Source organism: Peromyscus leucopus, chromosome 5, assembly GCF_004664715.2.
Source record: "Peromyscus leucopus breed LL Stock chromosome 5, UCI_PerLeu_2.1, whole genome shotgun sequence".
Classification (NCBI taxonomy): domain Eukaryota; kingdom Metazoa; phylum Chordata; class Mammalia; order Rodentia; family Cricetidae; genus Peromyscus; species Peromyscus leucopus.
In genome coordinates, this window is record NC_051067.1 from 39769029 (window position 1) to 39787969 (window position 18941).

Genomic DNA, 18941 nt, shown 5'->3' on the forward strand with positions numbered 1-18941 from the left:
AACCTAGAGTCCTCTGAGCGACTCTAAGAGCCACTTTCCCAGCCAGCGCTGCTTTTTCTAAATTCTAACAAAAGTAATTGTCCTAAAAAAAAAAAAAAAAAAAAAAAAAAAAAAAAAAAAAAAAAAAAAAAACCTAGCACAGAAAAACCGTGCTAAAGAAATGGAAAATTCAGGCACGCTTTCTCACACCAGCCCAGCACTTGAGAACCTGAGTTCTGGCCCAATTAGGAGCCAGGCTAGGCTAGGCCAGACAGATTGTATCAGAAACACTATAAAACCTACGTGGTGTTACAATAAAAAGAACAGATTGTTTTGCACTTAGACTTGAAGCATTTTCTACAATTGGACTCAAATGTGTTTAAAAGTGAAAATCTCAGGGCACAGCACTCATCTACATGAAATCAGCTTAGGAGAAATGCCAGCGTTGGTCACATGCTCAAGTGCTCCGTGGGTGAGGCAGGGTGATCTAGAAACCAGCCTGGCATACAGACCGTATCATAGTTAAACAAGACGTTTCTAAACTCACGGAAAAATGTCAACCTCCAAGCAATTAGCCGAAACGACAGGATTCTATAAACCCCTAAGTAAGCATGTTCATTAATAGCCCCGCTCAAATGCCGCCTCACAGCACGACGAAAGGTATTTCAACCCTTTTAAGTGAAAAGGTGGGTGGCCCTGAAAAGGGCCTTTGGGGGGAAAGACAGGGACCAAGCTTAGCCGCCGAAGCCGTAGAGCGTGCGTCCCTGGCGCTTGAGCGCGTAGACCACGTCCATGGCCGTGACGGTCTTGCGCTTGGCGTGCTCCGTGTAGGTGACGGCGTCGCGGATCACGTTCTCCAGGAAGACCTTCAGCACCCCGCGGGTCTCCTCGTAGATGAGGCCGGAGATGCGCTTGACGCCGCCGCGCCGGGCCAGGCGGCGGATGGCGGGCTTGGTGATGCCCTGGATGTTGTCGCGCAGGACTTTGCGGTGGCGCTTGGCGCCTCCCTTGCCCAGGCCCTTCCCGCCTTTGCCGCGGCCAGACATTCTGCAAAGCTAGCTGAAAGCTTGGTCCACAGTGACGGCAACAGGCCCGCTTCCTGGCTTTTATAATACCATGGCGGACCTGTTTGAAAACCTGAAGGGCAGGGGCGGAAACCACACTCAATTCCCGCCCTTCTCTGCGTTTGTCCTATGAAAGGCTGCGGCAGACAAGGCGGGGCCTGAGACGCTAACAAAGCCAGGAGTTAAAATGTAACACATTGTATTACGTGTGTCTGTACAGTTGTTTCAACCTTCTATAGCGGCAATGTTTGTTACCAACAAATACGTTTGGCGTTTGTTGCTCATTTCACTAAATAGGAATACATTATCATTTCTCCACGTCACCGTGCTTCTCAACCTTTTTTTGTTTGTCTTTCGAGACAGGGTTTCTCTGTGTAGCTTTGCGCCTTTCCTGGATCTCACTCTGTAGACCAGGCGGGCCTGGAGCTTCTAAACTCTGAATCGGGAAGAAGCAACAAAATAATTTCATGATGGGGGAGGCGGGTCCACCACAACATGGGGAACTATTATTAAAAGGTCTCAGCATTAGGGAGGTTGAGAACCACTGCGTCTAAGCGGTTTTAAGTACAGTTTTAAGAACACATGTATCAGGTTCTAAGACTGTTTCTACTGAACAGTTTCTACGGGGAACGCAGGCTGATCCGGGAAAGTAAAAACTCAGATGGTTACATGACCTGAGATCTAAAAGATTAAAAGATGTACTGGATATTCGTCCCACAGGTGTGAATCTTCTGCTTGACTTACACATAGAAATCAAGGGATATGGGAATGAGGATCGTGGGGGCTTCTCTCTTTATTTCCTGCATGTATGGTTTTCCAAGAAACATCACATGCTTGTTGGAATGAAAATCATGTTCCTGATAATGCGTCACTGTAAATGAATGGTACTACTATTATGTTTGTCCTTCGATTATTATTACAGGATTTTTGAAGAAAAATAGTAAAACTAAGTTTCAGTCCTTCTAGGAATAGATATGAAACCCTATACAGATTAAATCAAGTCAGTATCCTTAATAAAGCAGAGATGTCTGTAAGGACATGGGGCAAATAACCTCTATGTATGAATTGATATTCATATTTAATCAGCTTTGAAATTTCTCAAAATAGACAGGAGAGTGCCAGAGACACAGCCCTTGCTTCTCCAGGAGACTGAGTCACTATCACTCTCCCGCTCTGTTCTGGGAGGTATGTAGGATTGTTAACCTAATTTTATAGTCCCTTTTATATGTCTTATGAGTATATGGATCTCTTCATTTCTATTCCTTGATAAGAAATGCTCTGTCTTCTGATTTGGTATGGAAGAATCAATCTAGTGTCAAAATTGTTTAAATCTATCAAACATAAAAGAGACTATAGGAAATGTCATATTCCTTCATTTTCTCATAAGCAGAATTATCCTGTGAACAATGGATTATCTACCTAGGTCAACACACGGGTATTTCCCAACAGATCCCACATTTTTGTGTCCAGGAATAAAGAGTTGAGCAGATACACACAATCACAGCAAAAGCAAGGACAGTTTGTTAAGAGGGAGCAGACCAGAACAAAAAAAGTGCAGACCCCCAGAGGTCTACTGTACAAAGAGTTGGGGTTTGTATCTCATAAATAGCTCTAGGATCATCCGTTTAGCGTTGGCTTTCTCACTGTGCTGTTCCAAACAGGTTTACAGCTTCCTTCATTGCATGTCTCATTACTATTCCAAATCTCCACCAAGCGGTGTGTTTTTCAGGTCACCTTAAGATTTTATAAAGTGACCTTCTCCTGCAAGTGTGACAGATGTGGTGAGGGACTGAAAGACTTTTTCCAAACTTCCTCCATACCACCTTGCGGGTTTATTGTTGTTTTCATATGCTAATTTTTCAACTTTGAGGCAAGGCCTTCCCAACTTCTCTCACCCAGCTATCTCTGGTCCCAGCACAATCACAATTGATGGAAAACCTAAGTAATGACTGATGAATTTAGTGGAAATTCACCAAATATGACAGATTGCTTCTGGTAACAAAAGCAAGAACGGAAATGCCATGTAATCAAAGGATGGCATCATTATTTTTTTTCCAAAGAAGAAAGGAATATCCACATGATCTCAGTGTGACCTTAGAAAACAGAGTGGTAAAGCCTCTCTGAAGACAGGGGGAGCGTATCAGTCTGTGGAGTCGCTCCCTACATTTAGAGGACTGTCGTCGCTATCACTCTCATTTTTTAAGTTTTCTTTCTTCTGCTGTAATAAAGACTATGATTACAAGCAACTTCGAATTATTTCAGGTTACAACTCTTGGGTCACACTCCATCAGTAGAGAAGTCATGTCAAGAACTCAAGTCAGAAACACAAAGACAGGAAGAGAACACGTGAGTATCGCTTACTGGCTTGCTTCCCATGGTTCACTCAGCCTGCTTCCACACACAACCCAAGACTACGGCTCAATGCTGGCACTGCCCACAGAGAGCAGTAACCTACCACATCAATCATCAATCAAGAAAATGGCCTCCAGGCCAGTGTGCAATGTGCGAGAGGCGTTTCCTCGACTGAGTTTCCTCTTGCCAGATAACTACAGTTTACATCAGTTGACAGAAACCAACCAGGACACTGCCATCCTGCACCTCCCTTCCCCCTGAAGCTCCCATCACCTTCCAACTCCATCATCTCCCTGGTCTAAGTCATTTCCTAGAACATAGAATCATCACCCATCAAGCATCCTTCAGGAACCAGATATCAGACATGTCAGATTATGATGGTTCCCAGTAAATGTATTCTTTTCTGGCTGTTCTTCTTTCGCCTTATCTTTTCATTTTATTTTCTTTTAATTTGTTTTATTTATTAGCAGGGAAGTCATGGTATGCCTGTGGAGGACAGAGAACTTTTCAGAGTCGGTTCTTTCCTTTGTACTGTGGGGTCCTGGGATCGAACTCTGGCCCTCAGGTGTATGCAGGAGCTCCTAACCACTGGGCCTTCCCAGCAGCTCTCTGTCTTTCTCCCTTTGAGGAGTTCGGAGTCAGACTTTGTCTTCCAACTTGAATTCCCACTCCTGACAGAAAAGCCATGGTAAGTTCTTTTCTGCTTCATGGCTTGTATTATTTTTTATTTCCTTTTTTTTATTATGAAATCTTTCTTCATGTTACAAACCAATCACAGATCCCTGTCTTCCCTCCTCCCACCCCGCCAGTCTTCCCCCTTATCTTCTCGTTTTCATCTCATCTGCTGTCACGAGGCTCTATGCACAGCTGTCACTAAAGTGAGAATCATCATTGTGGCAATAGTCGCCTCAACCTGTAATGTGAATACATGTGAAATGTCTGAGGCATCGTTATCTTCTAGATTTCCCTGGGAGAATATTTCATCGAAAGGAGCTTTACTCGTTGTTCCCTGGGCAGCGTCAGTGTTTGTCCATCCTCAGATGCCACGGAAATGGCTCAGCCGGATGGATGGAGGATGGAGGATGGTATGGGAAGGACTCTCGGGAGCTGGGCTCCAAAGCCTGCTCTCGCGCTGCCCATCACTGTGACGTCTCACCTGGCCATAGTCCCAGTCTACAGACGGTGTGCTGCTCCATCCACACCGGGCAAGGACTGTGCCAGTACTGAAGACACACTGAGCTGGTGTCTTATGGAAACCATTTGCATTGTTTTTCGTTTTTTCTTTTGTGTGTTGTCCTTGTGTTTAAATGTCTGGTTTTGATGCACTACACAATGGAATGCACTACTTGATGATTTGGGTGGGCCAAAGATGAGTGTGAGACCCCGGTTCCTTGGACTTTATTCCCAGTAGTTTTCACTTCACAGTTCCTGGGAGACAGCCACTTACACCTGCTTCAGAATAAGCAGAAGAACAGTTTAATGGGTGAAGAATGCCGAGTCACCTTCTGCCATCAAGCTGTCTGCGACTCGGGTCAACAGGAAGCACAAACTATATTGCATTCCCTGTAAGCGCATTACTTTCCTTTTCGGTGAGGACTGCCGAGGTTTCGGGTTTGCTGTGGATCCAGTTCCGCCCTGGAATTCCCAATTCTCCTGCCTCTGCCTCGAAGTACTGAGGTTATAGGCAGCCAAAATGATGCCTGGCCATATTTCCTTGCTTAAATATAAAATGAAGTATTCAATATATAGCAAAGTTGTTATGAATCATATACATTATATGATATTATAGTACATATATATATATATATATATATATATATATATATATATATATAAATGTTCACATGTTCCAAGATCCTCTTACCTGAGCACTTTGCCAAAGTTTATCTCCCCTGCGTCAAGATGGCCAAGCAGCACAGCCAAAGACTTGAACATTTTAATAACTAATTCCCTCCAAATAATCAATTTAAAAGGAGTCATTTATTAAATCTTCATTTTAAAAAAATATAACATTTTCTTTCCTACTTCATGCCCTCCCCATATCTCTCAAAGTCAGCCGGTGCAAACAATCCCAGCTACTCTCTGAAGATAACTGTTCATTGTATTTCTCATTTTCCTACCTAAAAAAAAAAAGACTTTGAACACTGGAAACCCCAAAATAAACCCAACCTACAAAACAGTTAACAAAAGGCCAATGAAATGATTATTATGGTGCAATAGAATTTTCATATCAGAAAGAAGTAATGGGTATCTGTAACTGTAATGATTGTGGGGAATTAATGGAAAAGCCTGCTTTTTTTAAACACAAAGCAAGACCCATGCCTCCTTCCAGATGTCTTCATCCAACCATAGTGGATGAGGGGTGCCTGGACTCGCTGCAGCTTAATGTAACATGGCTGGCTGACAGCCATAGAATGCCCACCTGTATCTAACTAGACAGCGGAAGGAGGCGTGGATAAGAGGTGGGATGGGGTGGTTTGGGGTCTGAAAACCCCTAGAGTGTGTGATTGACTGGAGAGCCCACAATTAAATACACAAGCAGAAATTTTTTTAAGCAGTAAGTTGCCTCTTGACTCTGTGGAAGACTCCAGGACTTTGATAAAGACTGAATTAGTTTGCTTTGTATCGTTCGATAAAACAACGACCAAACCCAGTTTGTGGAGGAAGGGGTTTATTTGACTCACATTTCCCCATCACAGTCCGCCCTTGAGAGAAATCAGGGACAGAATTCAAGACAAGAGTGTGGAAACAGCTCAGCCTAAGCCCATGACCATGAGCCCAGGGTGGCACCACCAACAGTGAGCTATGCTGTCCCACATCACTCATTAATGGGGAAAATGTCATAGACATGCCTACAGGCTTTTCTGGGATGAGCTTTCTTCTCCGTGAGTGACCCTTTGTTTGGGTCAAGTTGACCAAACAATATCCAGCACAATGGCTTGGGTGGGACTTTTTAACACTGGAGAAATCAAACATGAAGCTCTCAAAACTGCAGCAATCCAGAGAACAGTGTTCCTCCTCGGGATTTTCATACCTCCTCTGAAATTTTTTTTAATTTGTAATTGTGTATACTCAGGTGTCTGTGTGTGGGTGTGTGCAATAGAGTGCAGGTGCCACAGGCTACCAGATGCATAGGACCCCTCAGGAGGGGGAACTACAGGCGATTTTTCACCTGACATGGAAGCAAACAAGCGTTCTTTGCAAGAGCAGAATGTGCTCTTAACAAGCCAGCTCTATCTTTTTCTTTCTTTCCCTTTTGAGACAAGGAAACTAGCCCAGACGAAGTCTAGAAGTCATTTTATAGCCCAGTCTGGTCTACAACTTCCAATTGCCCTGCCTCACAGGAATGACTGTGTGCCTCCATGCTGACAGTCACCAGCCTGAGTTATAACCCATTTCAGAGTTCTAAGACTGTACATGAGTGCAGCCACAGTGAGCTGGGAACCTTTCTGAAAGCACTGCCCTTAATTCTGGCTGGTTGCACCCTGGCAGCTCACTAAGTTGTCACACAAGACAAGGAAGGCCCCCAAGTCCTCCCAGCTTAAGCATCTCTCCAGAGCCACTGCGTATTTCAATTAGTGTGGCCTGGATAAGCCATCCTCAAAAAGGCAGCAGAGCTGGCAGATAGAGCTCGGACAGGCATCAACTTAGGAGTACAAAAGATTCATAAGGGCCACGTTCTAACAACTTTGCTCCAAAGCCTCCACGAAACGTAAAGGCCCAGTAAGATTCAAGAAATTGAAGCACATAGGTGTGGCTACCCTGAGTAAAAGCAAACCTAATAGAGACTAAGCACGGCAACTCCAAATGCCAAGTAACATGCAGAGGACAGGAGATTTGGATGTCTGAAATCTAACTCTTTACAGACCTAATAGCGTGCCGAAGATGACCACAGGTCAGTAGCCGCTAATGGAGGGCTGAGTGGAGACTGGGGGTGTCAACAGTATACACTCTTTTACGGAAATGTGGGTGGCTCTGAAAAGAGCCTTTGGGTTCAGCGTAGCACTCACGAGCCTTCTTACGCCCTCTCCCCGCGGATGCGGCGGGCCAGCTGGATGTCCTTGGGCATGATGGTGACCCGCTTGGCGTGGATGGCGCACAGGTTGGTGTCCTCGAACAGACCCACCAGGTAGGCCTCGCAGGCCTCCTGCAGCGCCATCACGGCCGAGCTCTGGAAGCGCAGGTCGGTCTTGAAGTCCTGCGCGATCTCGCGCACCAGGCGCTGGAACGGCAGCTTGCGGATCAGCAGCTCGGTCGACTTCTGGTAGCGCCGGATCTCGCGCAGCGCCACGGTGCCGGGCCGGTAGCGGTGCGGCTTCTTCACGCCGCCGGTGGCCGGGGCGCTCTTGCGGGCGGCCTTGGTGGCCAGCTGCTTGCGCGGGGCCTTGCCGCCGGTGGACTTGCGGGCCGTCTGCTTGGTGCGAGCCATAGTGAAAAGAGAGAACCAGAAATCTCAGGCAGAAAAAAGCCTGGCGCACTGAGGCCCGAGTACATATATATAAAGCGAGCGAGCCCCGTTCTCATTGGACCACACAGGAACATGAGACTGGGACCGTATTGGTTGGTAGCTCTGATCATATCGCTCTCCCTGACCCGCCCCATTCATTTAAATATTTTCCCTTGTTCTGGCTTTCCACTTTTAGATCCTTACAGCTTTCACATAATGTAGTATCCAGTTTCCTACAAAATCATTATTACTTATTAGAAGGACACGGGCTGTATGCTTGATAACGTTTTTTAAATTGGGGGCCAGAAACTTAATTTTTTGAAAGGCATCGGCTATAGGCAATTGGTCAAGTGATTTGATTTTTTTTTCCTATGGAAAGGTAGAGGCAAAAGGTACATATGAAAATACCTTACTTAAATGTTCAGGGGGACTTTGTCCTGAATGAGGAGGCTTTCTTATCATTATAATATGAGCATTAACAATGAGGCCCTACTTTCAAGCCTGACTTTAACTTGGATAAAGGACCACTTTTCTCAAACAAAAGTAGAAGGAATCCCAAAAAAAAAAACAGCTGGGGGAAGTAAAAATGCACACTCCAAAGGGAGATTGCTGTTTAACTTCTAGTTGCAGTCCATGTTGCAATAATCAGTGTAATTGACATGAGTACTCATAACCACAGATAGGCACCTTGGGGGAAACCAGTATGGAAAGTGCCCAGGAAAGAGCTTCAAAAGTTTCAACTTTTTAGGCAGTAAGCTTTATCAGAATGTTAACATTTACATGCAACTTGCTAGGATGTCATTGGATATACTATTTAAGTTATAACTTAAATTCTTCCTTACTATAAGAGGGGCCTTGGACAGTGCAACTGGAACGCTATATTGTAATAACTGGTAAAGTCAGCAGAAAAGCTCTTTTAAAGAGAAAGTGGTGGCTCTGAAAAGAGCCTTTGTTATATTAAAATTCAGTGTGGTGAAAAGCTGCTTATTTCCCCTTGGCCTTGTGGTGGCTCTCGGTCTTCTTGGGCAGCAGCACCGCCTGGATGTTGGGCAGGACGCCGCCCTGCGCGATGGTGACGCGGCCCAGCAGCTTGTTGAGCTCCTCGTCGTTGCGGATGGCCAGCTGCAGGTGGCGCGGGATGATGCGCGTCTTCTTGTTGTCGCGGGCCGCGTTGCCAGCCAGCTCCAGGATCTCGGCCGTCAGGTACTCCAGCACGGCCGCCAGGTAGACCGGGGCGCCGGCGCCCACCCGCTCCGAGTAGTTGCCCTTGCGGAGCAGCCGGTGCACGCGGCCCACGGGGAACTGCAGGCCGGCCCGGGACGAGCGGGTCTTGGCCTTGGCGCGAGCCTTGCCGCCTTGCTTACCACGTCCAGACATTGCAAAGCACAGTAGGAGGAATTGAACAGAAATAGAGATGTTTTGCAAAATTGCTTTCTGAAAAGCAATGAGAAGGTACTTATAAAGGCAGATGGAAGTGAAAAACGTGAAGTTTGATTGGTTGAAATTGTCTTATTGGCTCCAACCAATAAGAGAGGAGACATACTACGATCTAATTTGCATAATGGTGTCACTAACTGGTTTTCAAATCATAGCTGACTATTCTTGAACCGCTTATTTGCATAGAAGGTCTATAAAAGCTCAGCCACCACAACGATGTCAGACAGTACTTTCTGTTTGTTCTTTTCCGGCTTTAGCTGTCAATATGCCTGAGCCCGCCAAGTCCGCTCCCGCCCCGAAGAAGGGCTCCAAGAAGGCCGTGACCAAGGCGCAGAAGAAGGACGGCAAGAAGCGCAAGCGCAGCCGCAAGGAGAGCTACTCGGTGTACGTGTACAAGGTGCTGAAGCAGGTGCACCCCGACACGGGCATCTCGTCCAAGGCCATGGGCATCATGAACTCGTTCGTCAACGACATCTTCGAGCGCATCGCGGGCGAGGCGTCGCGCCTGGCGCACTACAACAAGCGCTCGACCATCACGTCCCGGGAGATCCAGACGGCCGTGCGCCTGCTGCTGCCCGGGGAGCTGGCCAAGCACGCCGTGTCCGAGGGCACCAAGGCCGTCACCAAGTACACCAGCTCCAAGTGAGCGCGCCGATCGCACTCTTAACCCAAAGGCTCTTTTCAGAGCCACCCATGTTGTCATAGAGTGGTTGTAATGCTTCAATCCACTTGTCTTAAGGAAAGCTTTGTAAGTACATGTTTCTCTTAGAAGAGGAGCCATAGGTGGCTTAAGTCCTTGCTTTTCAGGGAGTGCATGTGAAGTTGCCCAGGTCGGGAGATAATACATCCTACGTGTGTACCATGTCCAGCAACATAATTATAATCATTCTAAAATTATGGGGTCGTGTGGTTTGTCAAAGCTACTGTCTGGCAACAGTTTCAGGAAATTGTACTTCCAAAGACTTAACCGCACATTACCACCTTAACTGCCTGAGTTGTATAAATAAGCAATAGAAGCCAAGTTCTTATTTAATATTAGTGGCTATGAAAGAGGTCTTGGGGTAATGAGTGAGGGCAGTCTTCGCACTGAAAGCTGGACCGTATAGTAAACTAAGACTTAAGTGATTGACCACAGCTCCCTCTTTGAGAAGTTGGGTGGCTCTGAAAAGAGCCTTTGGGTTGCGGTGAGGTCCGCCGCTCACTTGGAGCTGGTGTACTTGGTGACGGCCTTGGTGCCCTCGGACACGGCGTGCTTGGCCAGCTCCCCGGGCAGCAGCAGGCGCACGGCCGTCTGGATCTCCCGGGACGTGATGGTCGAGCGCTTGTTGTAGTGCGCCAGGCGCGACGCCTCGCCCGCGATGCGCTCGAAGATGTCGTTGACGAACGAGTTCATGATGCCCATGGCCTTGGACGAGATGCCCGTGTCGGGGTGCACCTGCTTCAGCACCTTGTACACGTACACCGAGTAGCTCTCCTTGCGGCTGCGCTTGCGCTTCTTGCCGTCCTTCTTCTGCGCCTTGGTCACGGCCTTCTTGGAGCCCTTCTTCGGGGCGGGAGCGGACTTGGCGGGCTCAGGCATCTTCAGATCGCTAGACACCGGAAGCTCAGTGTGGGTTGAAAGGGGACTTCTCCTACTTATAGGGCGTTTATGCTAATGAAGGATGTCCAATGAGTCTTAGCTAATTGGAAGAAGAAATATCAGTGGCTTCGTGGGTAGGGTTATGCAAATGAGGTCCTGAGACTCAGATTTCCTATTGGCTACATAGCTGAGCCCTCTTGTAACCAATCATGTAGTTGCTTTTACTATCCAGGAACCGATTATAAATGCAGCCTGCTTTACCAGGTTTGGTACTTTAGGTTGTCTTGTTGCTGTTTCAATAATGTCTGGACGAGGCAAGCAGGGCGGTAAGGCTCGCGCCAAGGCCAAGACCCGCTCGTCCCGGGCCGGCCTGCAGTTCCCCGTGGGCCGCGTGCACCGGCTGCTGCGCAAGGGCAACTACTCGGAGCGGGTGGGCGCCGGCGCCCCGGTCTACCTGGCGGCCGTGCTGGAGTACCTGACGGCCGAGATCCTGGAGCTGGCTGGCAACGCGGCCCGCGACAACAAGAAGACGCGCATCATCCCGCGCCACCTGCAGCTGGCCATCCGCAACGACGAGGAGCTCAACAAGCTGCTGGGCCGCGTCACCATCGCGCAGGGCGGCGTCCTGCCCAACATCCAGGCGGTGCTGCTGCCCAAGAAGACCGAGAGCCACCACAAGGCCAAGGGGAAATAAGACCAGTGAGCATAGCTTTTTTTAAATTCAAAGGCTCTTTTCAGAGCCACCCACTCGTTTCAGTAGAAAGTGCTGGAATGCTACAATCGAGTCTTAGAAGTTTGTATTCGTTTTTGGTGTTAACTTAGTATCCTAACTAGTTGGTTCTCAATAACAAGAGAGTTTAACTTTTCAAAATTGTCTTCTATCTTCCCCAGTGGAGGTGTGGTTTCCTCACAAGTTAGATCACCCTCAAAAACAGTATTGTCTGTTTTATGGGATGTGAGCACGTATGACCAAAAGGACCATGAGGTGCGGTTCTGCCAAGGTTATTGAGGCGTGCGTAAGACACTTTTGGACTTGTGATTTGCCAAGGTGATACTTAAGGTATGTGGTGTGCTCATGACGTCCTGACAGAGATGGGATAATTAAACCAAAAATAAAGAACAAAGAGGAAAGCTCTGCCAACAACTTATTGGAGGGTTTGGTTTTGGGTTTTTCTTGTGTTGTTAGAAGTCTGTTTTCGAGACAGGGTCTTACTATGCAGCTCTGGCTGTCCTATCACTAATTAGATTATGTTGGCTTCGACCTCCCTGACATCCTCCTGCCTCCTCCTCCCTATTGCTGGAATTAAAGCCATGGCCCACTACACAAGGCCAATGGACGGTTTGGGGTTTTTATCAGTCTTCAGGAAAAAAAGGACTCAAAGCCAGTATTGATTGAAGCAAAAGTGGACTTAAAAATTTGTTTTAATTGTTCAGTCTCGAGTAATTCTATTACTCCTGAAAGTTGGTCAGGTCAAAGACTGAGACTAAAAACGTAAGGATTCAAAATTGTGGTCTGAAATGGCAAAGTACTGTCCAGGTCCTGCTGCTGCTTTAATGCTCGATTTATTTTATTTCTATTTATGTGAAAGCATGTGTGTGCCATACGCATTTGAACTGCCAGGCAGACTTGGGTACTGGATTCCAACTCAGATCCTCGGGAGGAGCAGCAAGTGCTCTTAACTGCTGAGCCATCTGCACAACCCCAATGTACAAATCGATTTTATTCATGCATTCATCCATTCAGTCATTCACTGATAGCATCACTGGCTGCCCTGGAACTTACCTTGTAGCCCTGATTAGTTTCAAAGTCACAGCAATCCTCCTAGTTCAAACTACTTTGTTCTGGGAATACGGGCGTGAGTCACCTTACCCAGATGAGGGTTTAATATACTGACAGGACCAGAGATGTGAGTGGAATAGTTTCTAGGTGTTGATTATGAAAGGGATCAGTGGACAATGATGGACTTCGGTCTTCACAAGCCTTGAAACATCTACAACTGCTATCACTGGCAAACTCCAAGAAAAGCAAAGGAAATCAATTTGTAATGGAATTCCAATGCAGCAGGTAGGCCTCAGTATCCTGCATAGTAAAGGCCCACCTTTTGTCAAAGAAAACAACAACAACAAAACCCAAACCTGTGCCTTTACTTTCTGACGGTTATCCAGGTGTAAAATACAAACAATTAAGTAAGTTCGGAATACATAAGGGGTGGGTTTCTACCATGTACCTCCTAACCGAGGAAATCACTAGAAAGCTCTAAATAGCTCAAGAGAACATAGATTATCAAGTATATGTGTAATTGGCAGAGGAGTTGAAATATGGTCAAACAGACAAATATTTACCAGAAATTATGAGTCCTGTGGCCTGCCTCTATTGCAATCTTTGCATTATTTTATTCTATGAGACAAAAATAATTGTACTTTTTAATGGAAAAAAAAATCCATCCCCATTAACAGGATCTTTCAAGTAAAAATCTAAATGCACAGATGTGGGAGCCTTAACAAATAAATAACAGAGTCCCTAGAATATTCTTGAAAACCATCAGCAAGCCTTTTAGCCTAAGCATTCATGTGACACACAAGGAAACATAGTCCACAATTACCTTAATTCCAAGAGTCAAATATTTCTCCACAGAACTTACAGCTGCCCCATGGTACCCAGAGTCCCTTTCTTGATGTCCTCAAGAATCCCACATCAGATGAAGAATCAGCTTTCCTAGCTGCATTTTCCGCCTTCGCTCAAGCAAACAATAACAGTGTAACAGGGGGGGGGGGGGGGGGGATGATTAACTAATGTTCAGTTTCCAGAAATAAGAAACATAAAAAGGCCAGAAACTTCACAGCCCTCTCTTTGCCTTCAATCAAGTCAATGGCATATTTCTTTAATTCATTATTTTAAATGGGTAAAATTGAGGTCGTATAAGAAGAGAAGACCTCACCCTTACCTACCTGATCCTCATGTGCACCTCTTGTTGAGTAAGACTGTCCACATCGTTAATCAGAGACTGCCCAATCCTCAAACAACACAGAAAGTATCAGAACATTTTTGAGATGACTTGTGAACCATTCTCAGGATGAGAATGTGTCTTAACCTTACCCATAGCCCTTGTATACAAAAATTACTTTCTTTTTTTGTTTGTTTGTTTGGCTGGTTGGTTGGTTGGTTGGTTGGTTGGTTGGTTTTGGTTTTTTGGTTTTCCTGAAATAGAGTTTCTCTGAGTAGCCCTGGCTGTCCTAGAACTCATTTTGAAGACCAGGCTATCTTCAAATTCAGAGATCCGCCTGCCTTTGCCTCCCAAGCACTGGGATTAAAGGTGTGCACCACCAACCACCTCAGGGCTACTTTCTAATTTTTTTATTTCTTTTTTGCCTTGACTATATATTTCTTTATCATTTCAAGGCCTGTACAGTAAATTCATAGATGACCTTATAATTAATTTATTTTTAAAATATAAATCAAAGGGTATATTTACTTAATTGGTTTTCAAATTTAAAATTAATTAATAAAATTAATACTACTATGCCTTTCCAGTGACAAATCACTCTTCACACTTAGAGATTGTTAAAGGGGAAAACCTCCTTAATATATATGGCACATGCCAACTCTGACTAATAATGCTGGCCATAAATAGAAGATTTTCCTAACACATACACTTTAGAACTATGCATTTCACATATTGTCATCCTTGGATTTCCTTCAGGTCCTTGCCTCAGGCTACATTTTGAACAATTTAAACAGAGGCAGGAGACTGCAAGTCTGGCTACTTGGGCAGATGAAAGATTTAGAGCAGAGATTATTGTCAGAATTATTTCTGAAGCACACCGGTGTTCTGGTTAAATAGTTATTCCCCATGCTCTTCTTGCCCACCTAGCAGAATTAAGCTTTCCTGATCAGAGCACAGGAGCAGCCCGGGTCTTAATGGTGGTGGTGATTCTGCACTGCCCCCTAGAGCTGCTGGATGATGGCTGGTTGTAAATGTCTTGTATCGTTATGGGAATGCAACCTAATTGGAGGTGAATCTTGATGAACAAATATTAGCATCCTATGGTAACTTTTGCTTATCTCTAATAGGTCTGGTTAGCATATTACTTATCTATGAGGTATTTTGGAAGTAGTGAACCCTTGGCTAAATTCTTTGTGTGACTTAATGTCTCTCACCTAAGCAAATCTATTAGCAAATATATTAATAAATAATTAAGCATCATTTCTATCACTTGGAGTTTCTTGTACATCAATCAAAGGAGTAAAACCTCTGAAGGCCTCAAACCATTTCAGAAGCTGAAATGTATAGAATTTCTTGAACAAGGATAAAATGTTGCTAACCTGGAGTGAAACAAAATTAAGGTCCATAAGCCAATAGTCTTTGAAGTTCTCAGGTTTTGTTGTTACATTTTTGTTTATGTATTTAGTGTTGTACCCACCCACAAAAGCTGATCATGATGTGATGACCAGAGCACAGCATGATTCTATTCTCCTCCTCCACCATGCAGCCTCCATGGGTTTCAACTAAACCGCTCAGGTTGGGTGCAAGAGCTCCCACCTGATGAAGCAGCTTGCCACCTCTCATCTTTGGAGTGCTGTCTATGCCATTAATCACAAATACCTTGCATTGCTACCCAATTAAATACTATAGTCAAAAAGTAATTCAAGGTTTGATTGTATCAATAGTGAAGACAAAAATGAGGAAATATATTTCTCTACAATACCATTGTGGTCTCACCCTTTCCATACTATACTGTACAACAGAGTCCTCCACATTTCCCTGTTTTGAGATATTTTGTCCAAACTTTACATCTTTACTAGAAAAAAAAATAAGAAAAAAAAAACAATTACAAAATGTCTGAATCCTCCTATGACTGTGGATGTTCCCCACAGAGTGGGGAGCATTGAGATGTGGTCAGTGTCCATATGTCCACATCTTCACAGTTTTCCAGGTGCCTCCTCCCCCTTCCTACACATCCCTGCCATTTTTCATAATACTGTACTTGGGCTCAAACTTTGGAAGCCACTGAGTCTGTGTGCAGGCACAGGAAAGCGCTCCCAGGAGGAAAAGCCTCAGTGTCTGTTTCTCTGAAAACTCCACAATGTCAGATAACGCCCATCTTGCTGACATTCCATTTCTGAAGAATTCCAATGTTAATGAACGTCCTTGGTGCTACATCTCTTCATGTCTCGATAAACAAATGTGTGGTTAGGATCCACCCTTCGTTTTCCAACCAAATTGACACACGGTGCATATTTCAGAGTACTTACTAAGTCAGGCCGTGGAACCCAACAAGACTCGGTTCATTTTCACACTGTAGCCCTGTCACTTTGATTGAACACGTTCAAACGATTTTGCAAAGAGAAGTCAGGGATCCATGCATTTCAGGTATGCATTTCAAACATGCACCACCATAACATTTCATACACTTAACCACAAACTTTAAGCAAATCAAATGTTCAAGATACACATTGGCCTGCTGGGTACAAGGGTTTCAGTGCTGGGCTGACCAGAAATCTGTAACACACTAAAAGAGGGATGACTGAAATTAGGAAACGGAGCAGGGGCCGGAGAGATGGCTCAGGATTAAGAACACTGACTGCTCCACCAGAGACCTGGGGTTATAGTCCCAACAACGACATACAGCTGTCTACACCCCATTGCCAGGAGTTTGACTCCTTATTCTGTCCTCTACCCAGACTGCATGTACCTGGTGAACACGCATGCAACCAAAACACCCATACATATAAAATTAATTTTAAAAAAAAATGAACAGGAACATACCCCACAGTCTGTCTCCTTCCACTCTGACCACTAAGGTTTGGCTCAGGGTCAAAAAGTGTTTGCTTCTGGAGCCCACAATCTCACTTCTGCCCACATGCTTGGTTTTCAATAAGATCTGCAAAGTAGCTATGAATGGGAAGTTCTAACTTACTGTGAAGGAGCCTGTTTGGTAGCATGTCACAGCACTTCAGTGTTTTGTGTTCAGTTAGGTAACTGCTGTTCTCCAAATCTGACCTGGGCATGGGACCAAATGCCACCAAAAAGTCCTGCACAACAAAATCCAAGAATGTCACCAAGCCCACCATGTACTGTCCAGCTCTGGACAGTATCATCAAGCCCATCTCAAGCCTCATCTATGAGGAGACACCTCCCCTCCCGGGGTGCCAAATGTGTTCCTGGAGAGCATTATCTGTGACGCTATCACCTATAGGTAGCACTCCAAGCACAAGACCAGCATGGCCATGGACACAGTCTAGGCACTCAAGAGCTAGGAATAGATGCTCTTCGGCTTAGGCAGCGAAGACTGGTTCCTGCTAATTCCCAAGAGCATTTAACATCCCATTTCAGGACCTCCTAATCATTTGAATGAGTCTACCATCTGAGACTCTCTTCCAGGGCTCCTAAGGATTAGTAGCATGTCTTTGCTACTTTGTCCTCAGTACAGAGTAATGTGATTCCCTGTAGAATGTAGAAACTGAGATCACTTCTGGTAAATTAATTACAATGATAGCTGTGTCATCTCAAGAAAGAAGTAGTCATTGGGCTTGGTTGCCCAATCCCTTTAATCACAGGCAGAGACAAGGAGACCTCTGGGAGTTCAAGGCCAGCTAAGGAAATAGGGCAAATCTGTATCAAAAAACAAAGGGAGGGGAAGTCTTTTGTGTTTTTAAAGGGAAAAGAAGAGTTTATCCTACCCTGGCAGTGGTGGCGCATGCCTTTAATCCCAGCACGCTAGAGGAAGAGCCAAACAGATCTCTGTGAGTTCGAGGCCAGCCTGTTCCACAGAGGAAGTTCCCGGAAAGACACAAAGCTACACAGAGAAATCCTGTCTTGAAAAACAGAACAAAAAAAAAAAGTTTATCCTGAGATAGATAATACAGTGATTTTGGAAGATAATAGAGTGTGCATTTCTTTGTTTTACAAAATGGTATTTTCTAGCATCTAAATGGTAAATTGCTGCTAAAGAACATGCCCACCCACTCACCCCCCCCCCAAAAAAAAAAAAAAAAAAAAACATGGACCTGAAACAAGCCCATGGTTCTGGAATCTACTGTGTAGGAAACCTCACCACAAGCCCCAGTGCCCTGAGACTTCAAAAACTAGCAACTCGTCTCCCACCCCACAGTTCCTCAAATCAGTTCATCCAGAAAAACAGTTTCTAGGTCTGGTGAAGCCAAAATCCTCTGCCCCTCAATTACAAACAAACATTGCTCTTTGACTCTGTCTGCGAGTTCTCCAGACTCCTGGATCATGTACCTCTAGGTCGTGGGGCCCACCTCTCATTATTGGGGTCCAGTAGCATCTTTATTCTTTTTGTTTTTCTTTTATTTCTTTTTGTTTCCCTCTGCCCTTTTAATTGTTACATTTTTTCCCCTTACAACTGCTAGAGACTGAACTTTTAAATTTTACTTTGTGTATAAACTGCTACAATTAATATATCAAGAATATAGCACTTTTACTAGAGAATAATTGACAATTAAAATGTCTGCAAATACATTTTTTTCCATGTCACTGTCTTTAAGGTCCTTATTAAAGGTTCATCTCCGGGGTGTGGGGCTGTTTTTTCACCATGGTCTCACTAAGTTGCTCAGGTTGACCTATTCAGCCCAGCCATTCATAATCACCTCACTAAGCAGGCCAGGCGTGTCTGGAATTCCATATCCTCCTGCCTCAGTCTACAGAGTACTGTGATCACAGGCCTCCGACACATCTAGCAAGGTTTTTTTTGTTTTTGTTCTTTTTATTTGTTTGTTTGTTTGTTGCTTTTTATAGACCAAAACAAGAAAGAGAACAAGCCAGACATAATCCTTTAGGGACTCAGCCAAAGCCTTTCTGATTTTATTACTAGGGAAAAAAATTATGATTCAAATTTTAGAAAGTCAGTTTTATCCTTAAGTCTGGCTTTACATAGTGGCAGACCATCCAAGCCCCAAATAGGAGATTTGGACACGTTTTTTAGAGCTACATTTGTACACTTAAAAAATAAGAGCTGTTGGGGCTGAAGATGCCACAGCTGTTTAGGACCACTTACTGCCTTTCCAAGGAGCACACAGTACAGTTCCCATAAACTGAAAACCCTCTCTAATTCCAGTCCC

General features: G+C 44.9%; 5 protein-coding genes across 6 annotated transcripts; 2 read left to right on the plus strand and 3 right to left on the minus strand.

Moving 5' to 3' along the window:
• Positions 1–7362: 7362 nt before the first annotated feature.
• On the minus strand, positions 7363–7866 carry LOC114700479 (histone H3.1). Its single transcript, XM_028880111.2, has one exon. It carries the CDS (start codon positions 7822–7824, stop codon positions 7414–7416), a length of 411 nt encoding a protein of 136 aa, XP_028735944.1. The 5' UTR covers positions 7825–7866; the 3' UTR covers positions 7363–7413.
• Positions 7867–8576: 710 nt separating this feature from the next.
• LOC114700562 (histone H2A type 1-B) lies at positions 8577–9281 on the minus strand. Its single transcript, XM_028880243.2, has one exon. It carries the CDS (start codon positions 9217–9219, stop codon positions 8827–8829), a length of 393 nt encoding a protein of 130 aa, XP_028736076.1. The 5' UTR covers positions 9220–9281; the 3' UTR covers positions 8577–8826.
• A 217-nt stretch (positions 9282–9498) lies between these two features.
• Positions 9499–9973, plus strand: LOC114700614 (histone H2B type 1-C/E/F/G/I). Its single transcript, XM_028880289.2, has one exon. The coding sequence runs from the start codon at positions 9545–9547 to the stop codon at positions 9923–9925; it is 381 nt and encodes a 126-aa protein (XP_028736122.1). The 5' UTR covers positions 9499–9544; the 3' UTR covers positions 9926–9973.
• Positions 9974–10435: 462 nt separating this feature from the next.
• On the minus strand, positions 10436–10905 carry LOC114700621 (histone H2B type 1-C/E/F/G/I). The gene has a single exon (XM_028880299.2). It carries the CDS (start codon positions 10856–10858, stop codon positions 10478–10480), a length of 381 nt encoding a protein of 126 aa, XP_028736132.1. The 5' UTR covers positions 10859–10905; the 3' UTR covers positions 10436–10477.
• Positions 10906–11128: 223 nt separating this feature from the next.
• Positions 11129–13625, plus strand: LOC114700573 (histone H2A type 1-B). 2 transcript variants are annotated; one of them, XM_037205902.1, is made up of 2 exons: positions 11129–11557; positions 13494–13625. In XM_037205902.1, the coding sequence occupies exon 1, from the start codon at positions 11160–11162 to the stop codon at positions 11550–11552; it is 393 nt and encodes a 130-aa protein (XP_037061797.1). In that variant the 5' UTR covers positions 11129–11159; the 3' UTR covers positions 11553–11557; positions 13494–13625. The 2 variants fall into 2 exon arrangements, with proteins under 2 accessions (XP_037061797.1, XP_028736086.1); XM_028880253.2 differs by lacking the exon at positions 13494–13625 and adding an exon at positions 11750–12006.
• Positions 13626–18941: the final 5316 nt, after the last annotated feature.

Bases quoted from the DNA above. Each gene is read 5' to 3' on its own strand.
- LOC114700479 (XM_028880111.2), bottom strand. From the start codon at position 7,824: ATGGCTCGCACCAAGCAGACGGCCCGCAAGTCCACCGGCGGCAAGGCC.
- LOC114700562 (XM_028880243.2), bottom strand. From the start codon at position 9,219: ATGTCTGGACGTGGTAAGCAAGGCGGCAAGGCTCGCGCCAAGGCCAAG.
- LOC114700614 (XM_028880289.2), top strand. From the start codon at position 9,545: ATGCCTGAGCCCGCCAAGTCCGCTCCCGCCCCGAAGAAGGGCTCCAAG.
- LOC114700621 (XM_028880299.2), bottom strand. From the start codon at position 10,858: ATGCCTGAGCCCGCCAAGTCCGCTCCCGCCCCGAAGAAGGGCTCCAAG.
- LOC114700573 (XM_037205902.1), top strand. From the start codon at position 11,160: ATGTCTGGACGAGGCAAGCAGGGCGGTAAGGCTCGCGCCAAGGCCAAG.